General features: G+C 38.0%; 1 protein-coding gene across 1 annotated transcript in view; it reads left to right on the top strand.

Annotated features, from left to right (window-relative positions):
- LOC126854555 (protein Fe65 homolog) overlaps positions 1 to 18,403 on the top strand; it is a 119,123-nt gene that overhangs the window by 61,842 nt on the left and 38,878 nt on the right. Inside the window, exon 4 of the mRNA XM_050601420.1 lies at positions 12,807 to 13,119. Coding sequence (XP_050457377.1) covers positions 12,807 to 13,119 — 313 coding nt within the window. The remainder of the gene's footprint in view (positions 1 to 12,806; positions 13,120 to 18,403) is intronic.

The following is an 18,403-nucleotide window of genomic DNA, read 5'->3' as shown; positions in this document are numbered from 1 at the left end:
GTCCGAAAAGCTTTTTCATGGTTTCCATGGTGGAGGGTAGTAAACTTCATTTTGGACGTGGGGTTTCGACGATTTGCACGATCGACCGCGCATTCACACTGTAAAGCCTTGGAGCTTTCGAACGGCGAAAGACCAGACGCGAATAACCACAGATCAATTAAAAGCCAGAAGAAACCGAAGAGAGGCGTCCGTGGAAACGCGGCGAACGGGTGAGGAGGGGAGGGGAGGATCGGAAGAGAATGAGGGGAAGAATTCGCGAGCAAGGGTTTTTGCCGTAGCTAGCGAAACGAAATAGCCGGCAGCTAATATCGCGAGAAATACTGTTATTGCCGCTAATATTTCGCGCAAAACTCCCAACAGTCGACGTCCGCCTCGGGAAATCTCCTTATACCTGGATTCGCACCGAAAGGGTTGCAAGCGATACCGCTTTTCGCGCATCCCCCCCGTCCCCTCTCTTACCTATCTCACAGACATTTCGCATGGTTCTCCGTGTTTCTCTGTGTTCACGATGTTGCGCAATTCCCGTAGGAAATTTGGCTCGAATGAGGTGCTCGAGCGAAACGTAAGAAGTATTTAAGCCATTACGCGCGCTGTATCTTTGAGATGCTGAATAAATAGGACAATACAACTTTATTTTAATCCGCGAGTATTGTGTTTCATACATCTAAATTTTCATCAAAAGTTTTAAGAATAAATGATTATTGGCGGTTTTGTGGAAAGATTCGTTCGGATATTACGTGCCATTTGGCGAACAATGTTATCTCGCGCATCGAAATCTTTATTTTATCGGCCGCTTGTTTTTTTCCAGTCAGCAACTAATATCGCAAGAAATATTGTTATTGCCACTAATATATCGCAAAACTTTCCAAGAAGCCTGCCTCCGGAAATCTCCTTATGACTGGTTCTCGGAAGGGTTGCAAGCGACAGGGTGCCGCCCCTTCTCGTTTCCACCTTTTCTCCCTCTCTCGCTTCGCCTTCGTGTAATTCACGTTGGTTCTTGTTCTAGAGCTCGGTTAGAAAATTTACTCTGAGGAGCCGAAGAAGAATCTTCCTCCTGAAATTATTGTTGCCTCATAACTCGCACCCTCCCTTCGCGAGAGAATTATATACTTCGCCGATATATTGTCCCCTCGCGACATAGCATACGCTTGTAATATGTTTTCTAGTGTGGTGCAAGAAGATAATAGTATAAAGTATAAAGAATATTTAATCGATATTTTTTATTATGACATGAATATATTTTATCTACTTAATAAAGAACCCTTTTTTTTTTTTTTTTTGTATGTGTCAAAATATAATCCAAATATCTACGATTGCGATTATAATTTTACATATCTTTTTTTATTTTTAGATATTTCCATATCAACACTTTCTATGTTATTGATCCTTTTTAGTTCTTCCTTTCTTGAAATTCATTTCGGGCTTATCTCGCGGTGAAGGATATGTAACATTTTATCTTAATGTAGACTAGAACTCGTCGAAAAGAAGCTCGCGATGTAAGGGCTCTCTCTTCCGCTCGGCTTCCGCTGTTAGGTAACTTTTATAATCCGCGCGTTGCTCCTTAATCGGGAAGTTCCTTTTGGAAAGACTATCTCCTTACCGGCTCTTTCTACCGAAAGGATTTTAAACGATACTATTCTACATTTTACGCCTTTTTTTCTGTGGCTGAAAACGGAAAGAAAGGAAATAGAGACAGATATTATAGCAAAGTTAAAATTTTTTTTATGAACTTCTAACTATGCCTGCTATTGTGAACTTTTTTCTTCTCATTATTTTGACAATAATAATAAAAAAATTAATTATATTTAAATACTGAAAAGAAAAATATTTAAATGTTATCTCTCTCTCTCTCTCTCTCTCTCTTTTGCACAATATAAATATTTTTTACAAAAATTATTTATGGTAATAAGTCTGTAGCAATAATAATTCACACACACAGAAGCCGGAAAGTAGCACTTTACCGTTGTACTTCGAAATTACGTGCCGTTTTCTCAAATTACTGTGTGATGGAGCGGATAACGTAACATTACTCGGTATTACTGGTCATTACACGTCGTTACAAGCACACAAGATCAAAGTTTCGTTTTGTGTATAATCGAACCACCTTCCTTTCTACACGATCGTCGCAATTGTCTGATGCAATATATTCTCACTGCATGATATTCATTATAGTCTTGGCTCTCTCTGATTAAATCCGAGCTGAAATCTTTGTTATATTATATATATATATATATATATATATATATATATATATATATATATATAGTTTTCATTAGATCGCATTTGTGTTCAAATGTACGTCGAATTATTAAATCTGCTAATAATGTTTTCTTTATAAAGAAATATTTGCGAATGTTGACATTGAAAAAAATGTTATCTAAAAAATTCAAGTATAATTGAATTTAACCGAGACAGAGTAACAAGATGCGTGCAGCCGTTATTCGTAAATAATATTCACCGTAGTTTAGAATCACCTAGACGAGAAAGATCTTACCTAAATGCCGATGCTTCGTACGTGCTCGGTAAAAGTTGTCGCGTCGTAAATGGCAGCAAAAGTCGGCGGCCGATAGTTAAAAGGATTAGTGGAGCCGCAAAGCGACCGGAGGGCGACACGGGGGAGAAGGGAGTGACTGGTAAAAATTTCACCAGGACCGGTTGCAATATCGCTTTTACGGGTGCGCACGGTAAAACCGAAAGATGCCTCTAAGCTCGTTGTAGCGGGCGTACGTGCTGCTCGATGGGCATTAAGGGGTTAAGGCGCACGAGACGGACGGACGGGAGGGTAGATTACCTGATGGGGATGCAGGTGTGGCGAGGGTCAAAAACACCTTCCCCGAGAAATATCCAACGACAAGACGGGGGCGCGCAGCGAGCGAAACGGGCGCTCGTAAAACGCCAGACCCGGATAAGTGGCGGGAAGACGGGATGAGGTTCTTAGGCGACAATATGTTTTCCGGCGGCGAAACCACAGAGAATAAATCACCCCTTGACGTAAGCTGAGATGGCGCCTTAAATGTAATCGATGTGGGTATAGATTGTAATTTTATTCCACTCTTTCCAAGCTATGGAGATTTTATTGAGTCATTTTTATACGTATTTTTTATGTGCGATGAGCAATAATATTTATATATAATTTATATTTATTTAATTTACTAACATATATTGTTGTTTACATACATACATACATATACTTAAGAGATATACAAAAGAATTTCAATAAATTCGTCACTTTACGCGAAACATACATGTGAAGTGAAACTTTACGCGGACAAAGAGCAGTTACGTAACGCGAAGCCAAAGGCCTAATCCTCAACGGCAAAGATTAAAGATTAAAGATGCGTGAAAAGCGCCACAGATATACTAATCCGTAACGCCCGACGCCGATAGCGATGGAGATGCAAAAAGTCTGACAGCAGTCGGATAGCAGCAATTTGCGAATATCTCTTGCCGAAGAAATACCTGCTCTTTCCGACGAGTTACGGCTTAAACCGACCGCGCGCACACACACACACACACACACACACACACACACCAATCGGGCTTTACGGGGTGGACAAAGGACGATCGGAAAATCGTGGACGCGAATTGCGACAAAGCTCGCGGATCCGGCCGGTGACACGTACTGCTCTTTACCTGCTCGCCTGTACGCCTGAGCCGCACTAAAATCTTAACGGCACCGTAAAACACCGCGATTTATCGCGCCTCGATATAAAAATAAATTACGGCGCCATTATCTTTCGTGCGCCGCGAAAAAGCGTCGCGGCTAGACACGTAGCATATAAGTCGTGTCGTACTTGTTTAAGCTTCGCCCGCGCGCTAAAGTTATCGTGGCAACGGCTACGATAGGGATTCAGGGGTACTTTGTCGGAATTTTTGCGGCGCGATTTATACAGGCTTTACATTACGGCCCCTCGTAAAACAGTCACGTTTTCGTTAACTTTCACTTACCTTTCTATCAGAAGCGCACATGTTATTTATCAGATGTTATTTATGGAAATTATACGAGTATATTATCCTATTCTCTTCTCTACGTTAATTGCACTTTCAAAAAATTTCTCTGCTTTCACCCTTTTCGGATAATCGAACACATTTCTCCCAACTTCCTCCATAAAACAGCGGTGTAACTGAATCGGAACGATCAGCTGTGCGACTTTCGGGAAGTTTTCGGTCGCCGTCTACTAGAATTCGGCCACGGGAATCATTTAGAGTACATGTGTTAGCCAAACGGCGTCGTGACGCCATGGGAGATCAAATGGAAAAAAAAAAAACGACGGTCGGACTTGGCTCATCGGTGATACCGTTTTTCATCTAAATGTGAATCTAATGAGGACGCTGCATGTTTGTCAAGAGAAAAGTACCGCTTAACTTATGATGTCTATCGTAAGTGAAAAGAATTATTAGAAATCGTTGTGTGTAATGTAATACCTAAAACTTTTCGATAACATTTGTATATTTAACAAAAATCTTCGTATCTTTAACATACGCTTAAGAAAAATAAACTGAAAAATTAGAAATGATAAAAAAAGTTATATTTTTTTTTAAATTTTAGTAAATGATTAATATTAAAGATATTATTTGAATTTTAATACATGAAAGAAATATGAAATGCTATTAACGTTTATATACTAGGCGAAATTACAATAGCCTAATTTGCATCAAATATTATCCGAACGTATAATCTCCATATATTTCGGCTGACAATAACACGAATCGTCTTGTTCCTGTTACTCGCTACGTGTGCCACTAACAGATCGATAAGCCGTTGGACTGTGACGGATGGCTTTGTGCCAGTACTCGGACAGTTCTGGCTTTTGTTTCAGTTTTTAGTATGTCCCTCTTTTCCTCATACCCTCATACGCGCCCGGATATTTTTGCGCAAATGTACAAAACCATTTCTAAAGAATGATTGAGGGTTTGATGAAGCAGCTGTCTCTCTATCATGAAAAGATCCATTTGTCATAGCCGAAACGAAGAATTAGTCATTGAATTTTTGATAAACGAAACTTTTAAATTGAAATTATCTATATTTATATGCAGAATTATTTATGTGCGTTTAGATATTATAAACATTTAATTAATTCTGAATTAGTACAATTTATTAGTACAATTAATAGGATCCAAAATTACTTACAAGACTCGCATTTTAAATTCTTCTTCTCGATTAAAATTTGTGTTATTTATTATTTTATCTTTGCTTGTGATAGAGTACATCATTCAATGAAAGTGTTATTATACTAGGTGTCGCCTCTTTTAATTAAATTACCCAGCAAATAGCAATCGGGAAAAGTAGCTACCCCGTCGTATCGTTTCACTGAAACGAGAACTGAAAAATAAAACATTGTTTCCGTTGTCGGAAAATACATTTTAAATATGTAACGAGCCAGTAGTTAATTAAATTAAAATCTTCAATATAGATACTATCATGTTTTGTGCAAAACTCTGCAAGCGATATGATTTCTACCAAGCTGACATATTAAATTTCCTGGCAATATCACTGTTAAAAGTTAAAGTTATTATAATTTAATGACATATAGAGTTTTAAATTAAAATGTTTTTTATGTCTATATTGTTTAGAATATCTTTTTATTTATGTCTATATATTTAATGTAATTATATATTTAAAATTACTTTCCCATTAAATTATCTTTTATTATTTTAAAACACACGTACAGAGTTATAGAAACAATCTCGAACAGAATAACGTTCAAGCGAAAAGAGACTGAAGGTTAAAACGACAATCTCTGTCAGTTCGTAGAATTGAATGAACACTTATTCATATTCATTGTACGCCCTACCTTTACATGTGCCATAAAGTATATGACTGAAGCTTTAATTGCCGCGACGTCATTCTGGTACAGACATCGTACGTTAAAGTGAAAACAGCAGGCGAATAGTCGGACGCGAGCGGCGAACGGTCTGACCGAATTCGGCCGTCACTACTGAACAGATTTTATCGTCGCTCGTGCATAGCATCGGTACGGCACCATCGTCGCGTCGTGCTCGAATAAAACTCGTCTCCGATTATTTCGGCCGTTAAAGTCCTCCTTACACTCGTACATCGTCATGAAGATGGGGAATTTTGACTTTCTCGAGTGATCTTTATGGGCGAGAGTTGGCCGAAACGGGATACTTATGAGATTTATCGTGGATTTCTTGCGCTACGGTGTGGAAAAAAAATAATTTATTGCATACTCTTCGTTCAAGATTTTTAAATTACATTTAAGAACTTGAGTTATGAATAAAGGAACTTGAATGCTAAACGTGAAGGAGCTATACTGTAAAATATAAACGTGCAGTCTCTCGGTACATACAGTGTCAACAAAAATTAGTTTATTACAAACTCGGTAAATACCGTTGGTCTCTCGACCGGGATAATTACACGAGGAAAATCCGAATATTTCTCATTTCTTCGCGTTTTTTTCCATTGACAATCTACGGACGAATCTTGTTCGGTACGCCTATACGTGGACGGATGGACGAGTGAGGGAGACGATTGCGTAGATCGATTTCTACGAAGAACGTTTCTCGCGTTTATTCGCTCCTTCCTTTATTGGAACCGTCATCGGGCTCGTCCAACGACTCTTCCGGCGATCGCGAGTGACGTATAACCGGGAAGTACACTCGGGGGTGCTTAGACGTCCCGGCGCCGTTGACGTGCGGCGCCGCACGCAAACCCTAAGCGCTATTAGCCGCGTCGTACCCACCCCCGGAGACTAACCCTCTCCTTCCAACGCCATCGGCCGTAACTCCTTCGTATACCCTCTGTTATCCACCTCTCCCGATAACGGTCGTTGTTTGCTCGTCAATGAAAGTGGACCCATAATGTCGTTTCGCAGATTAGGACTTTCTTCGTGCAACGCTTTATCTAAAATATATTATCGTTCCACGAGAGGGAGAGTCTAATCGTTTTTATTTAATGATTCACGTCCGCTATATTTTTCTTAATTTTACGAGCGAATAACGCGTATATAAAACAGCTGATTTCGTGACGTCTAGCTTTCGAGATGAAAGAAAGTAGATGAAGAAAACCGCAGGTTTTCTAATTTATAGCATTGAAATTGTGGCTTTTTACAAATAATAATTAACAAGTCTTTTTTATACATTTGACATATACAATAACTCATGCCATTGATCAAATGTTCTAAAAATTTTTTTATATCATAAAAAAAGGAAGAAGAGAGAAAAAGAGCAAGTATATAAAACGAGATTTTTATAACTCATATATATTTATAATATATTTATAAAATAATACATTTTTTCCTCAATTATTTTTTTTCTTTTCCATTTTGTGCATTATGATATATTTATTGTGCACAATTTAATACATACATGTTTAAAATAATTATATTATATGAATAACATGTTAATGCATGTATAATATATACATTTTTGCCGATATCATTCCAAACGGAGAAAGAGTAGAAGCTGTTTATTATTTGAATCGAGCATCAAGAATATTGTTGATTGAACGCGGATAATTTTCCTGAATTATATTATATTCGCGTGGAATAGCGAAATAAGGTTACATCATGAATAAGAGATCGTTACCATAGAACGCAGGCCGAAAAATCTTGACCTTACCGTCTCGCCGCTGCCATCTTGCGCACGTCGTTAAGCTTAACGACCGCTTTCGGAATTGCTCCGGCCTTTTTTCGCCATAACGAGACACGGCACTTGGTCCTTCGCACCCCATTCTCCATGGTTTCCCATGCGAGAGACATTTAAGTTCGTAACTTCATTGTTATAAGGGCAGTGCCGTGCGGAGGGATAAAGTGAGAACTTCAACTCGTGCGCTTCATATAATTTCGCACACCGGAGAAATCGATTAACTATTTGTACTTCGCGATAAGAGCTTGATTATAGGGATCACTTCTTATCTCCGCAATTATTCTTTATCGTTAAATATTTTCATATTCATGCTAAAAATAATATATTTTTTGTACTTATTCATCGTAACCATCTGTGAAATCATTGATTTTTTTTCTTTTATTCTATTTTGATTTGAAACTTCATTCTTTATTCATTTCTTGTCAAAAAATTATTTGATTTAGTGTCATATTTATATCTATTATTAATGTCTCTCAGTCTTTCTTTTTACGCGCATTTCTATGCGCATCAATAATCACTCATCGAACTTAGTCGTGAAAAGAAAACCATCTCGCAAGAAAAGTGGCAAGATAACAAACGGATGATTTCACCGATCAAACTTTGCCGTCATTCGGCACGTGCCCCTAACTCGCGGAATGAGGAAAACGGTTGGGGAAGGGAAGGCGGAGAGAGGCAGTTGTTCCGCGTCCATGAAACTTAATATTCCGTAGGAAGGACTTATATATATATATATATATACGTAAGGACGCTGACGGCAAAAAGAAAGGCGCACGACACCGGTAAAAACCTACCCTCACCCCCGTCAGTTTTACCACACACTCGCTCTCCAGGGTGAATCGATAGGGTGACTCATCGAGGGCGGTGACAGAGCTTTTTACCCCTCCTGCCTTTCTTTTGCCTCTCTCCCTCTTTTTCTGTTTCTACCTTTCTTGCTTACAGCACTCTTCTCCATCCACCCTCAACTTCGTTCTTTCGACCTCGCTCGCTTCCGGCTCCAACGCCCCGTTTTCAACCTCTCCCTGCAAGCGTGTCCAAACTTTAAAACTCCCTGCAGCAGCTCACTTTTCGGTCGGACTCTGTGTGCTCCTGCACGTTTCTTTCGGGGCGACAAATAACGGCACGTATCTCGAAGTATGCAATCGTAACTGCGTCGTGCACTTTTGTTTGCAGCTGTGCAAACTGGAATGCGACCAGCCTTATTTGCAGTCAATTTGTCGTCCCGTCTGTATCAATTGAGTTCAGGCTCTCCCCAAAAATTATCTTTCGTTTCCGTTATTCGAGTTTTTTTTCTCTACAATGTTTAATAAATTTACGTACATCATGTAATTGTTTTTCAAAATTTTGTTATCGCGAAATTACGACATGATTACAAATTGTCAGTGCATACTTTTTACTTATCGATGATGTAAAACTTTCTGTTTACGTCGCAAAGTTTGTCTAATCTACTTCAAAATAAGATTTAAGCGCGGTAGAATTTGTTTTCACGAATGAATTCGGGAGCATTCCGTGAAACAACCTGGAACCATTCACATTTCTCTACGTTATTCCCGTCACTCTTAATTGTCTCGTTCGCGTAGCCTTTCTCGCGATCTCAACAGGCATTCAAACTTTAAACTGCTTCATTCCATGCGAAATAACGAGATTCGCGGAATAACAACGAACATACGCTCTCGCTCTATAACATTTGTAATGAATAGAATCTCTCAATTCGTTTGGCTTCCAAATACAAATTATCGCGTTTCTTTTAAGGCGCAAAATTATTGTGAAAATATATTATACATTTTTAAACGTGCCAGCAGAATTTCTAAAATATGTTCTACATACATAAATCTTTATTTTAGCGACAAAGGATGACACTTTAAAGGAAACACTCATACACACGATGACGATTTAGGAATATCTTGCTTCTTTCTGTAAAGAATGCCTCTTGCATTACGGAACTCGTTAGACGCGTCCAAAGCGGCCAATTTTTACTTTCTTCCTGTTCTCGTACCCGCTTTCGGACACAATGCGCGTCTCCTCGCGCCACGTGAGAAATTTTTTAAGATGGGATTTTAACGAGCACGTAGGATATTTTTCAGAGTCTTCCTCGCGCGCGCCGGTCGTCTTAATACTTTTCTCGCCCCGCCTGTCTCGCACGTCGGACGTGCTCTCGAACTTTAAAACACATCCCCACTGCACCATCTCTCCTCTCTTTTTCCCCAGGGTGCCAGGATTTTTGCAGGACGAAAATAACGAGATGCATTCGGCGGAATACATTCTCGTTGCACTGGCACGTATCTATAACGAGAACTGGCGAAACGTCGTCGCCAGCCAATTTGTCGACTGCGAACAAACCGCCCCTTTCGCTGATTCATCCGTTCTTTCTCTTCAATTTCGTCTCGCAGCTTTCGTTTAAGTTTTTTGCAAATTACAAGCCTCGTCAAGCGCTAATGAAGGCCCGAAAAAAAATTATGCCGATTCTTCTGTGTTTGTAAATGGAAGTTTAGTTGAATCTACGGGCAATATACTGCGAAAAATGAAATATTTTCCGTAAAATATAATATAATGGAAAATTAAATTTACTATGTGAATATATTTTTAAATGTAATAAATTCATTTTTTTTTGATACATAAAAACGTTACAAACATATTTAACTTTTCAAATGTGAATTTTTAATGTAATTATAACTCAGTTCTGTTTAATTTGTGTATATTTTAACTTTAAATTATTATTAGAGAAAAAAAATATCTCTCGCCACTTTGTTGTACGAGACGAGTGCAGTCAATTAATCCATTAAAAATGAGCATTAAATTCTACTTTGACTTATTACATCCATCGAAGAAAGTTCATATTTTTCATTGCATAATTTGTTTAGCGCCTTTTTGTGTACAACAAATTAACAAGTTTTTTTTTTTATAAATGTGCTTTAACTCAACCTTCGAAAAAAAATGAGGGAGAGTTGTTGCACACGTGATCATTGTTTTTTAATGATGAAATGTATCGACGTGGATGATGAGAGTTCATTGCCCGTTCGCTCATCGTATTGCAAATTCGTGATCGGTATTTACGTCGCGACCGCAGCTGCCGTAAACGCAAAGTTATGATGTTTATTGTCGACGCCTTGCAAACATGAACTGAATAAACATCCACGAATTCATACTCGACGGATTTACCTGCGATTTTATATCGTTGATAGTTACATATTTCTTGTTCTTTAGCTGCAGATTTTTGTGTATTTGAAAAGTAGAAAAAAAACACATCCATTAATAACTTTAACATATTTATTTTATGAATTTTTGAAATTTATAATTTATAAATTTCAGAAATGAATTTTAGACTTACATTCTTTCGCTTTTTGGGCACAAAGACGTAAATTTGAGACAGTATGAGATAGTGTAGTGTTTTTAGTCTGGCCTATTTAGGGTCTTCTTCGATACGCGAGTAGTCTTCTCGGTACGACGAAAAGAAGCTCAAGACTTGGAAAGCGGAGAGCTTTAAGCTCTTACGAATCAATACCGGTTGGCGCGAGTGAGACGGATAGACCGATAGACTAGATAGGAGAGTCGCGGATGGAAGAAAGAAAGGAAGGAAGGGACAAAGGAGGCCAAGGAGAGATCCAAGACTTGGAGCTCTTGTACGTTCGTTCCCCGATATAGCGCGTCGATAAGTCGTTTTTCCTACCGATTATTTCGCGAGAGTATCGCCGAATATTGGGCTGAGCCTTTCCGCCAACATGACAGCCATCAAACCAGCATGGACTCCTTTTGTCGGTTCCTGTACAACGTCATTCTCGCCATTGTCGTCCTTCTCAGGATTATCAGTGAGTAGCGAGAGCGAGACATCGATCAGGCGGATTGTTATATCATTTTGCGAAAGTAAATTATTTTGTAAAAATGAATTATATTTAAGCGTAATAAACCGTAATTTTTAGAAAAAAATAAAAAATAAAAATTATAAATTACGCGAAATCAAAATATGTTTTCTGTATCAATATTAATTGGAAAGTTATTTATGGATTTTTTATTATATCGATAATTATATCACAGCCACATGAGCAATCATAATGGCTGCGCGATATAAATTCCTGCGGTCGCCCAACTTCTACATTAACGGACAAGGTGTACTTCGTCAATATTAACTGCGCTGAATAAATTTTATTAGTATTCCGTGCGAGTTACCGTGAAGATAGTCGGAATATCGGATAACCGCGTCTGTGCAGTATTTAACTTGGCTATCTATCTCGGGTTAAGCTTAAAGCTTAAAGCTCGATCCATTACTCTTTTGCAACGTCCATCGTCAGATAATACTTGTCTTCGACGATCCCCGACAAGATTTCTTATCGTAATCGTCACCGCGATTAGCCAAACTTAAATTGGATTTCCACTCAGTATTCAGATTTTTCTTTTATCCTATCGTGAAAGGCATCGAAACATCGAAACATTTGTCATTCAAAATTCATTTTTATACTCAGTTTTCAATTTTTTGACGTTTATATTCTTTCTCATTGTTTATCGGCAATTCGAGTTTTTAGGAGGAAATGCATCCAGATTTTCGGCTATAAGATTAAAACGATATATTCCGGATGTCAGAAGCACGTATCGATATGTATCGAGCAATCTTTAAAACATCTTATGCATGCGCCGGCAGCTGCTGCGGTTGATCGCATGTTCTATCATGGTCTGCCATAACTTGGAACCTTGACCTTTAGCCGCTTGTTATCTGCTGATATTTAACGGACTTCGAAACGGCGCGATTGAGACATATCGTGTAAGGCACGCGAAACAAGCAGGTCGTTCGCAGAAACAGAATTCTGCGAATATTCCTTAGAAGAATAGAAATTTATTACATACAACGTACATATTATATTACATTCGTTTGACGTAATTAAACGAAATAATAAAAAGATGCAAAATCAATGTTTATTTTTCTTTGATCAATACACGATACGATCCCTTTTTAAATCGTCTCAAATTAAATACTGCAATAAGAATATTATTCTTTTATCCATATATATTGTCTCTGAAATAATTATAATCTTTTGTATTGATAACATTTTTCATCGTTTTAATTTTAATTAAGCAGATACATATAAGAATCACGAAATACAATGAATCTTCTGTGACAAAGCGTTTTAATTCACACTCAATTTAATTATAAAAAGATGGGAAATTATATTTCTAATATTTTTCTAAATAATTCTGATTTTTGTTTTCAGAAAACGGCCTTCTCTCCTTCGAAAATCCCAATTATCATCTGGATCCAGCTCGGCTCGTGGACGATGCATTGAACAGCAACGGAAATGGCAGCTCTCTGTATGATGAATTGTATCAGGAATTGGTCGGCAGCGGGGGCAGAGGCGGCGAGGTGACCGGTGGCGGGGGAGGGGGTGGCGGAACGAGGGTGCAGGCACGCCGAACCTACGCCACGTTGGACCTGGGCAGCATGGGGGTGGACGTCACCCAGGGTCCTCTCACGCAGGATTCCGTGACGAACGACGCTTCCGATAACACGGACAACCATAACCTAGGGTGAGTGCCGTTAGCTCTGTCACGTTCTTTCTCTCTCTCTCTCTCTCTCTCTTTCTCTCGTTCGCGGCCCGATAAATGGTTTTCCGATGCACGCTGATGGAAAGATATTGCCGCGTATAGAAATTGAGGACATGATAGAACGGGAATACGATAAAATATCCGTCGTATCCACTGAATTTTTTAACGTGCATTATTACAAGTTTTTTTCTGCAATACAAAATTAATTTTTTACAAGTTATTCGAGAATTTTCCGAATTAAGATAAACGGCAATTGATAAAAACGATGAAAGACGAGAATTGATAAAAATGGGAAAATTATAGTGTTACCTATATAATATACATTTGCAACATTTGAAGAAAAAAAAAAATAAATAAATAAATCTATTTTGACTGAGATAAAAGCGAAAATATATATAATCACGATCATGAATCAGAAAATAATCTTCTGTCGAGATTTTATCCTGCCTTTCCGACCAACTGAGACATCTCTTTGGAGTCTCTCTTTGGAGCGCGGGAAAATGTAATAAGCTTTGAGCAGCGAAATAGAAGCCGATCCAACCACCCTCTTTCCCTGGTAATGTAAGACCCGACCATCCAGCGGCCGTCGATAAAATTTTCGAGTCGGACCTCATCGGGATACCGCATAAAATTTCAATAAATCCAAGAGCGAGAAGGGAGGGCTAGAGTAAGAGAGATGGCTCGGTGGAACGAACGGTCGATGTTACGAGACAGTTCGAACTTATTCGCGACTGTTACACGAATTCGGCGCGACCCCACGCACAGTCGGAATTCACTTCTTTCTTCTTTCCTGCATTTCCATTGGGATTCCGTTCCATTGTCCGACTCTGCTATCGAATTTCCGGAAATATTTTTTTTAGGATAATATGCGGAATCGCGCGATTTCCATCATGAAATCGGAGGCGCGTTAAATTTGATGAAAAAAAGTTGTCTCATATAAAAGAATCTTTATAGAGCGATAATAATATTGTGAAAAAATTATGAAGCTACAAAGTAGTATAGAATAATATAAACTTTGATTAAAACTTCTGTTTTATGTAATATACAATAACATGATTATTTCTGCTTGAAATTTAACAAGAGTATTTGATATATATATATTATTTCAAAAAGAGTCTGAACGTAATTAATTTTTAATATCTCGACAAAGATAAAAAAAGCAATGCAAATGTTTCTATCTTCATTTTTATTGATTTTACGTCATTTAAAAAAATGTACTCTTCATTCTTTATAACATCAAAAATTGTTGAACTTTTACCTCGTCGTCTTAATACTGAAAAGAAGATTTTCCGAAAGGTCAAGACGATCGTGTCTTTCACTTCCAATCTCCTTTTAGTTAAGATTGAAATTAGATTTGTCGCTTCAGTCGACTTTTATAATCAGTTTTGAATGTTTCTCCTCGCTTATCTGACTTTTAATCAGCTTTACTTTGATAGAAATATCCCACTGAGAAATTTTAGAATAATTAGAATAGAAAAAATTCATTAAAATTTTATCAATATTATAATGAACTATTATTGATAAGTTCCATAATTTTTCAATCAAATTCTTGCATTTTGATTGATTTAAACGGACATTTCATCTATACTGAAAACCCTCTAACTAGGCAAATATCACGTCGCATCGATTTCCTTTATTTCATGGAAAAGTCAAGACGCATTAGCCACAGCTTCGTGAAAGAGCTTCTGTCTTCGGTATAATAAACTCCTTTCTTCCCCTTATAAACTCGAACTCTTTTGTCGACCCGGAAATCCGGGCGAGCATAAAAATGCAATTAAGGAAACGCCCGACGTCTGCCTGCCTCCGCACAGTGTCTCTTCTTCTGAAAGATACCTTTTCCTCCCTGGATCTTCAATCTTCATCCTGTTTCATATTTCTTCCCGAGTTTACCCTCTCAGGCTTTTAGCGTGATACGTGATAATAAGAATGCAACGAGCGTTAGAAAAATATCGAAAGTGTCGGCTACTTGGTTAAAAATTTAATTTTGATTGAAAATAAAATTCGAAAAGTTAAAGTAGATCTATCACTTGGTGAATGCGATGCATGGCGCGGTATATTAGCGAAATAAAAGTAATATTAGATTTCTGTCCACCATTATAGAGATGATATACGCGGAAAAGTTTATCCCATGAAATTCCAGAGGTGAACGCCTCGATTCACTCGTGCTTTTTTCCTATAGCTCTCTCTTGCTCGCTGTGTTGTCGGCAAAATGACGAAGTAAGGTAATGACGCCATCACAGCCAACGAGAATACGGCGCTGCTGATCGAATTTTATGGGCACGGTAGGGGGAACGAAAAGCGAATTTCACCGGCGACGAAGCGACCCGGCGAAGGCTTTCATCGCGGTACCACGTTAACTTGATTTACGTGATGTGCTCCTAACGTACGCAACGTTACGTCGTTAGATACTCGACACACCGGAATAGCTTGGTGCCTCCGGAACGCTACCGCGACTACGTCGATGTTTGCGACGAAATCGGTAATTTCATCCTTCTTGATGAATGAGCCGGTAGACAAATTGCGTTTAGGAGATGCATACGCTCGCGTAGAGATTTTACGATCGTAAAGAAAATGATTTTATTATCGCTCTGCAGAAAAATACAAATTTCTCGCGACATATTTCTAAGAAATATCATGCATTTTATTTTATGAATATATCTCGGCATTAAATTATCGAGTTTTATACTACGTACTCGAATGTTTGCACGGAATTGTCAGCTTTTCGCGTAACGTACCACAATCCGCGAACCACATTTACCAAATCGCACTATCAGCAATTACGGTGCAGTAAACTCTCGCGAAGCGCTCATTAAATACAGCCTATATTAAATCGCTTGTGCCGATAAGCATTTCGCGTTGATGAATTTCTAAAAAAAAAAATCTTTGCGCATACAATTCTACTTTGCACAGTTACCTTGTCACCTCCAAAAGGCGGAAGGAACGGAGGAAAGAGATGATGGGGGGAGGTAAAAGCGTAGAACTCGAAGACGACAGTCTAGGCACGAAGCGTCTCGTCACATTTCCACCTCCGGCTGAATATTAGGCGATAAGCTAGCCTTTCGGAGAAGAGAGGGTGGCGAGAAAGGATCGACGGTTGAGTCACGATAGGGCAAAAGGTGCGCGAGGAAGGTGGCTCGTCGGTGTGTACGTATACGTATTTGTGTGCGTTTGGAGATTGAACTCAATCTAAACTTGTGACAAACTTTGCCCGAGCTTTGCGCTATCTCTCATACCTCTCTCGATTCGCCATCTACAACCTCCGACCTTGTTCGCGATAGAGTGAAGGTGACGTCTCGAGACCAAGCGAGTTACATCCGCGTCAAAGAGCGCGATGGAAACTCGCCGTCTTTGTAAGAAAAGAGAAAAAGCACATTTTTTTTTGAAACGAGATCTTTGCTTCGAGCTTTCATTCGGAAGATTATTATATAAAGAGTGTGTAAAAAGATTTTTACGAATAATTAAATGACATTACACTGTGAGAAACAAAATGATATAGTCATTATTTCGAATAATTCGTGAAGTAGATGGAATTATATCTTAATGACATTTACATAAAATTTGAGGAATAATTTAAATGTGCTTCCTCTTTTCTCTCTTTAGTTTTTAAATAGAATAGAATCATGCATATTTAATATACTGTTAATTTATATTAAGTACCTGGTTATTGCATAACAAAGTCCAATCTGACTTTGTAGGAAAACAGAAACACGGAATGAAAACATTTTATATGCTGTGTAAATAAATGATCGCGCTTGGAAAATTATATACGCGAGAAAATCGTTTAATACCAAAAAAAAAGGAAATTTATGGAAGCATCATATAGCATTTAATAGCTAGAGCTCTTCATGAATCCGCCAGACCGGTCTGCAAAGAGTAAAGGAATATTAACCAGGAAATGCATTTTTTTCGTTAAATAAAAAGCAGTTGGTCGCACACAAAGAGCCGAATTAAAAAATTAGAGGTCTTCAAAGATGTGTGGCACTGCCGACAATTAAAAGTCGCTTTAATTTTACTGCTCTAAAAATTCAGTAAAATGTCACGTGCATTTTTCTTTCTTTTTTTTTTCTCTTTTTTTGAATCCACCTCTCACCGGACGTATCCTCATGAAATTCAAAACGGAGTCGTAGCTCCGAGTAAATCGCGTTTCATCGTGAGGCACCATCGATGAAAAGTGGAAATTTCCGCGCGAAAAAGGAAGCGCTGATAACGCGCGAAACGAGGTTATCGGGCTGAATGTGTGTGCACGGGGCTGAATTATGTCACGACTTCCACGATTTTGCATCGCTAGTTTTCACCGTGATAACAAAAGTTATGCTACACTATGGCGTCTAAGATAATTTTCTTTTATGCGCCATCGGTGTTATAAAGCGTTTATTAAACGTTTTCTTCGTAATTTTTTCAAGAAAAATTTTTAGCTACAATTAAACGTCAATAAATAAGATAAACGTAATAAGAAATATTTTAAAAATACGTTTTAAAAAATAATCTTAAAAAATAGACATTTTATAGTTGTAAAATTTCATAGCAAAAAGAACGATTTTTTTGTGATAAGAGAGAGATATTTTTCACAGATTTTTTATCTAATACATAAAACTATCTTAGGATAAAGTGAAACGACACGATTAAGCCTTAGATGTATCCACATTATTTCTCGTCTAGCGAAAGAGTGATCTGGCTAGTGGTGACAGAAAGAGCGAGACAGACAAACTATAGATTAATGCGAATCGCATCAATCTTCATCGTAGCTGACGGCTTATCTGCCTCATGTCAAACCACTATCACTATTCACCATCCATATTCACTTATGGACACTCTTCATTCTTATATGTGATCCCTTTGATCTCGTTTCTAGAAAATCACTTTGTAAGCATACGAGAAAGGTGATAGAGAGAAAGATGGAGCACGTTGCTGATGAAAAAGCAAGTTTAATTGAAAAATATACGTCACTCTAAATAGAAATTAATTTTTGTACTTAAAAAAAAATTTTTTTTTTTTTCTATAAAAACTTATTTTTGTATTTTTTTTTTAATATCAGTTTTCCGGTAAAATCGATTTAATAATGACTTAGCAACAATTTCAATTTCTGCTTTTATATTTACTATTGGCAGCTGGCGTATGAAAAATCAAATAAATAAAATGGGAGAGTAAGGGCACAAATCGCAAAATAATAAAAATCATTCTTGCGCTATTTTTGATCCCTCGATAAAAACTTGCTGCCAAACTTACATTTGCAATTCCTCAGTAAATCAGCCCGCGCGCCGAATGG

Source organism: Cataglyphis hispanica, chromosome 14 (genome assembly GCF_021464435.1).
Source record: "Cataglyphis hispanica isolate Lineage 1 chromosome 14, ULB_Chis1_1.0, whole genome shotgun sequence".
Classification (NCBI taxonomy): domain Eukaryota; kingdom Metazoa; phylum Arthropoda; class Insecta; order Hymenoptera; family Formicidae; genus Cataglyphis; species Cataglyphis hispanica.
Note: the sequence above shows the minus strand (reverse complement) of the source record. Positions and strands in the feature narration are given on the sequence as shown.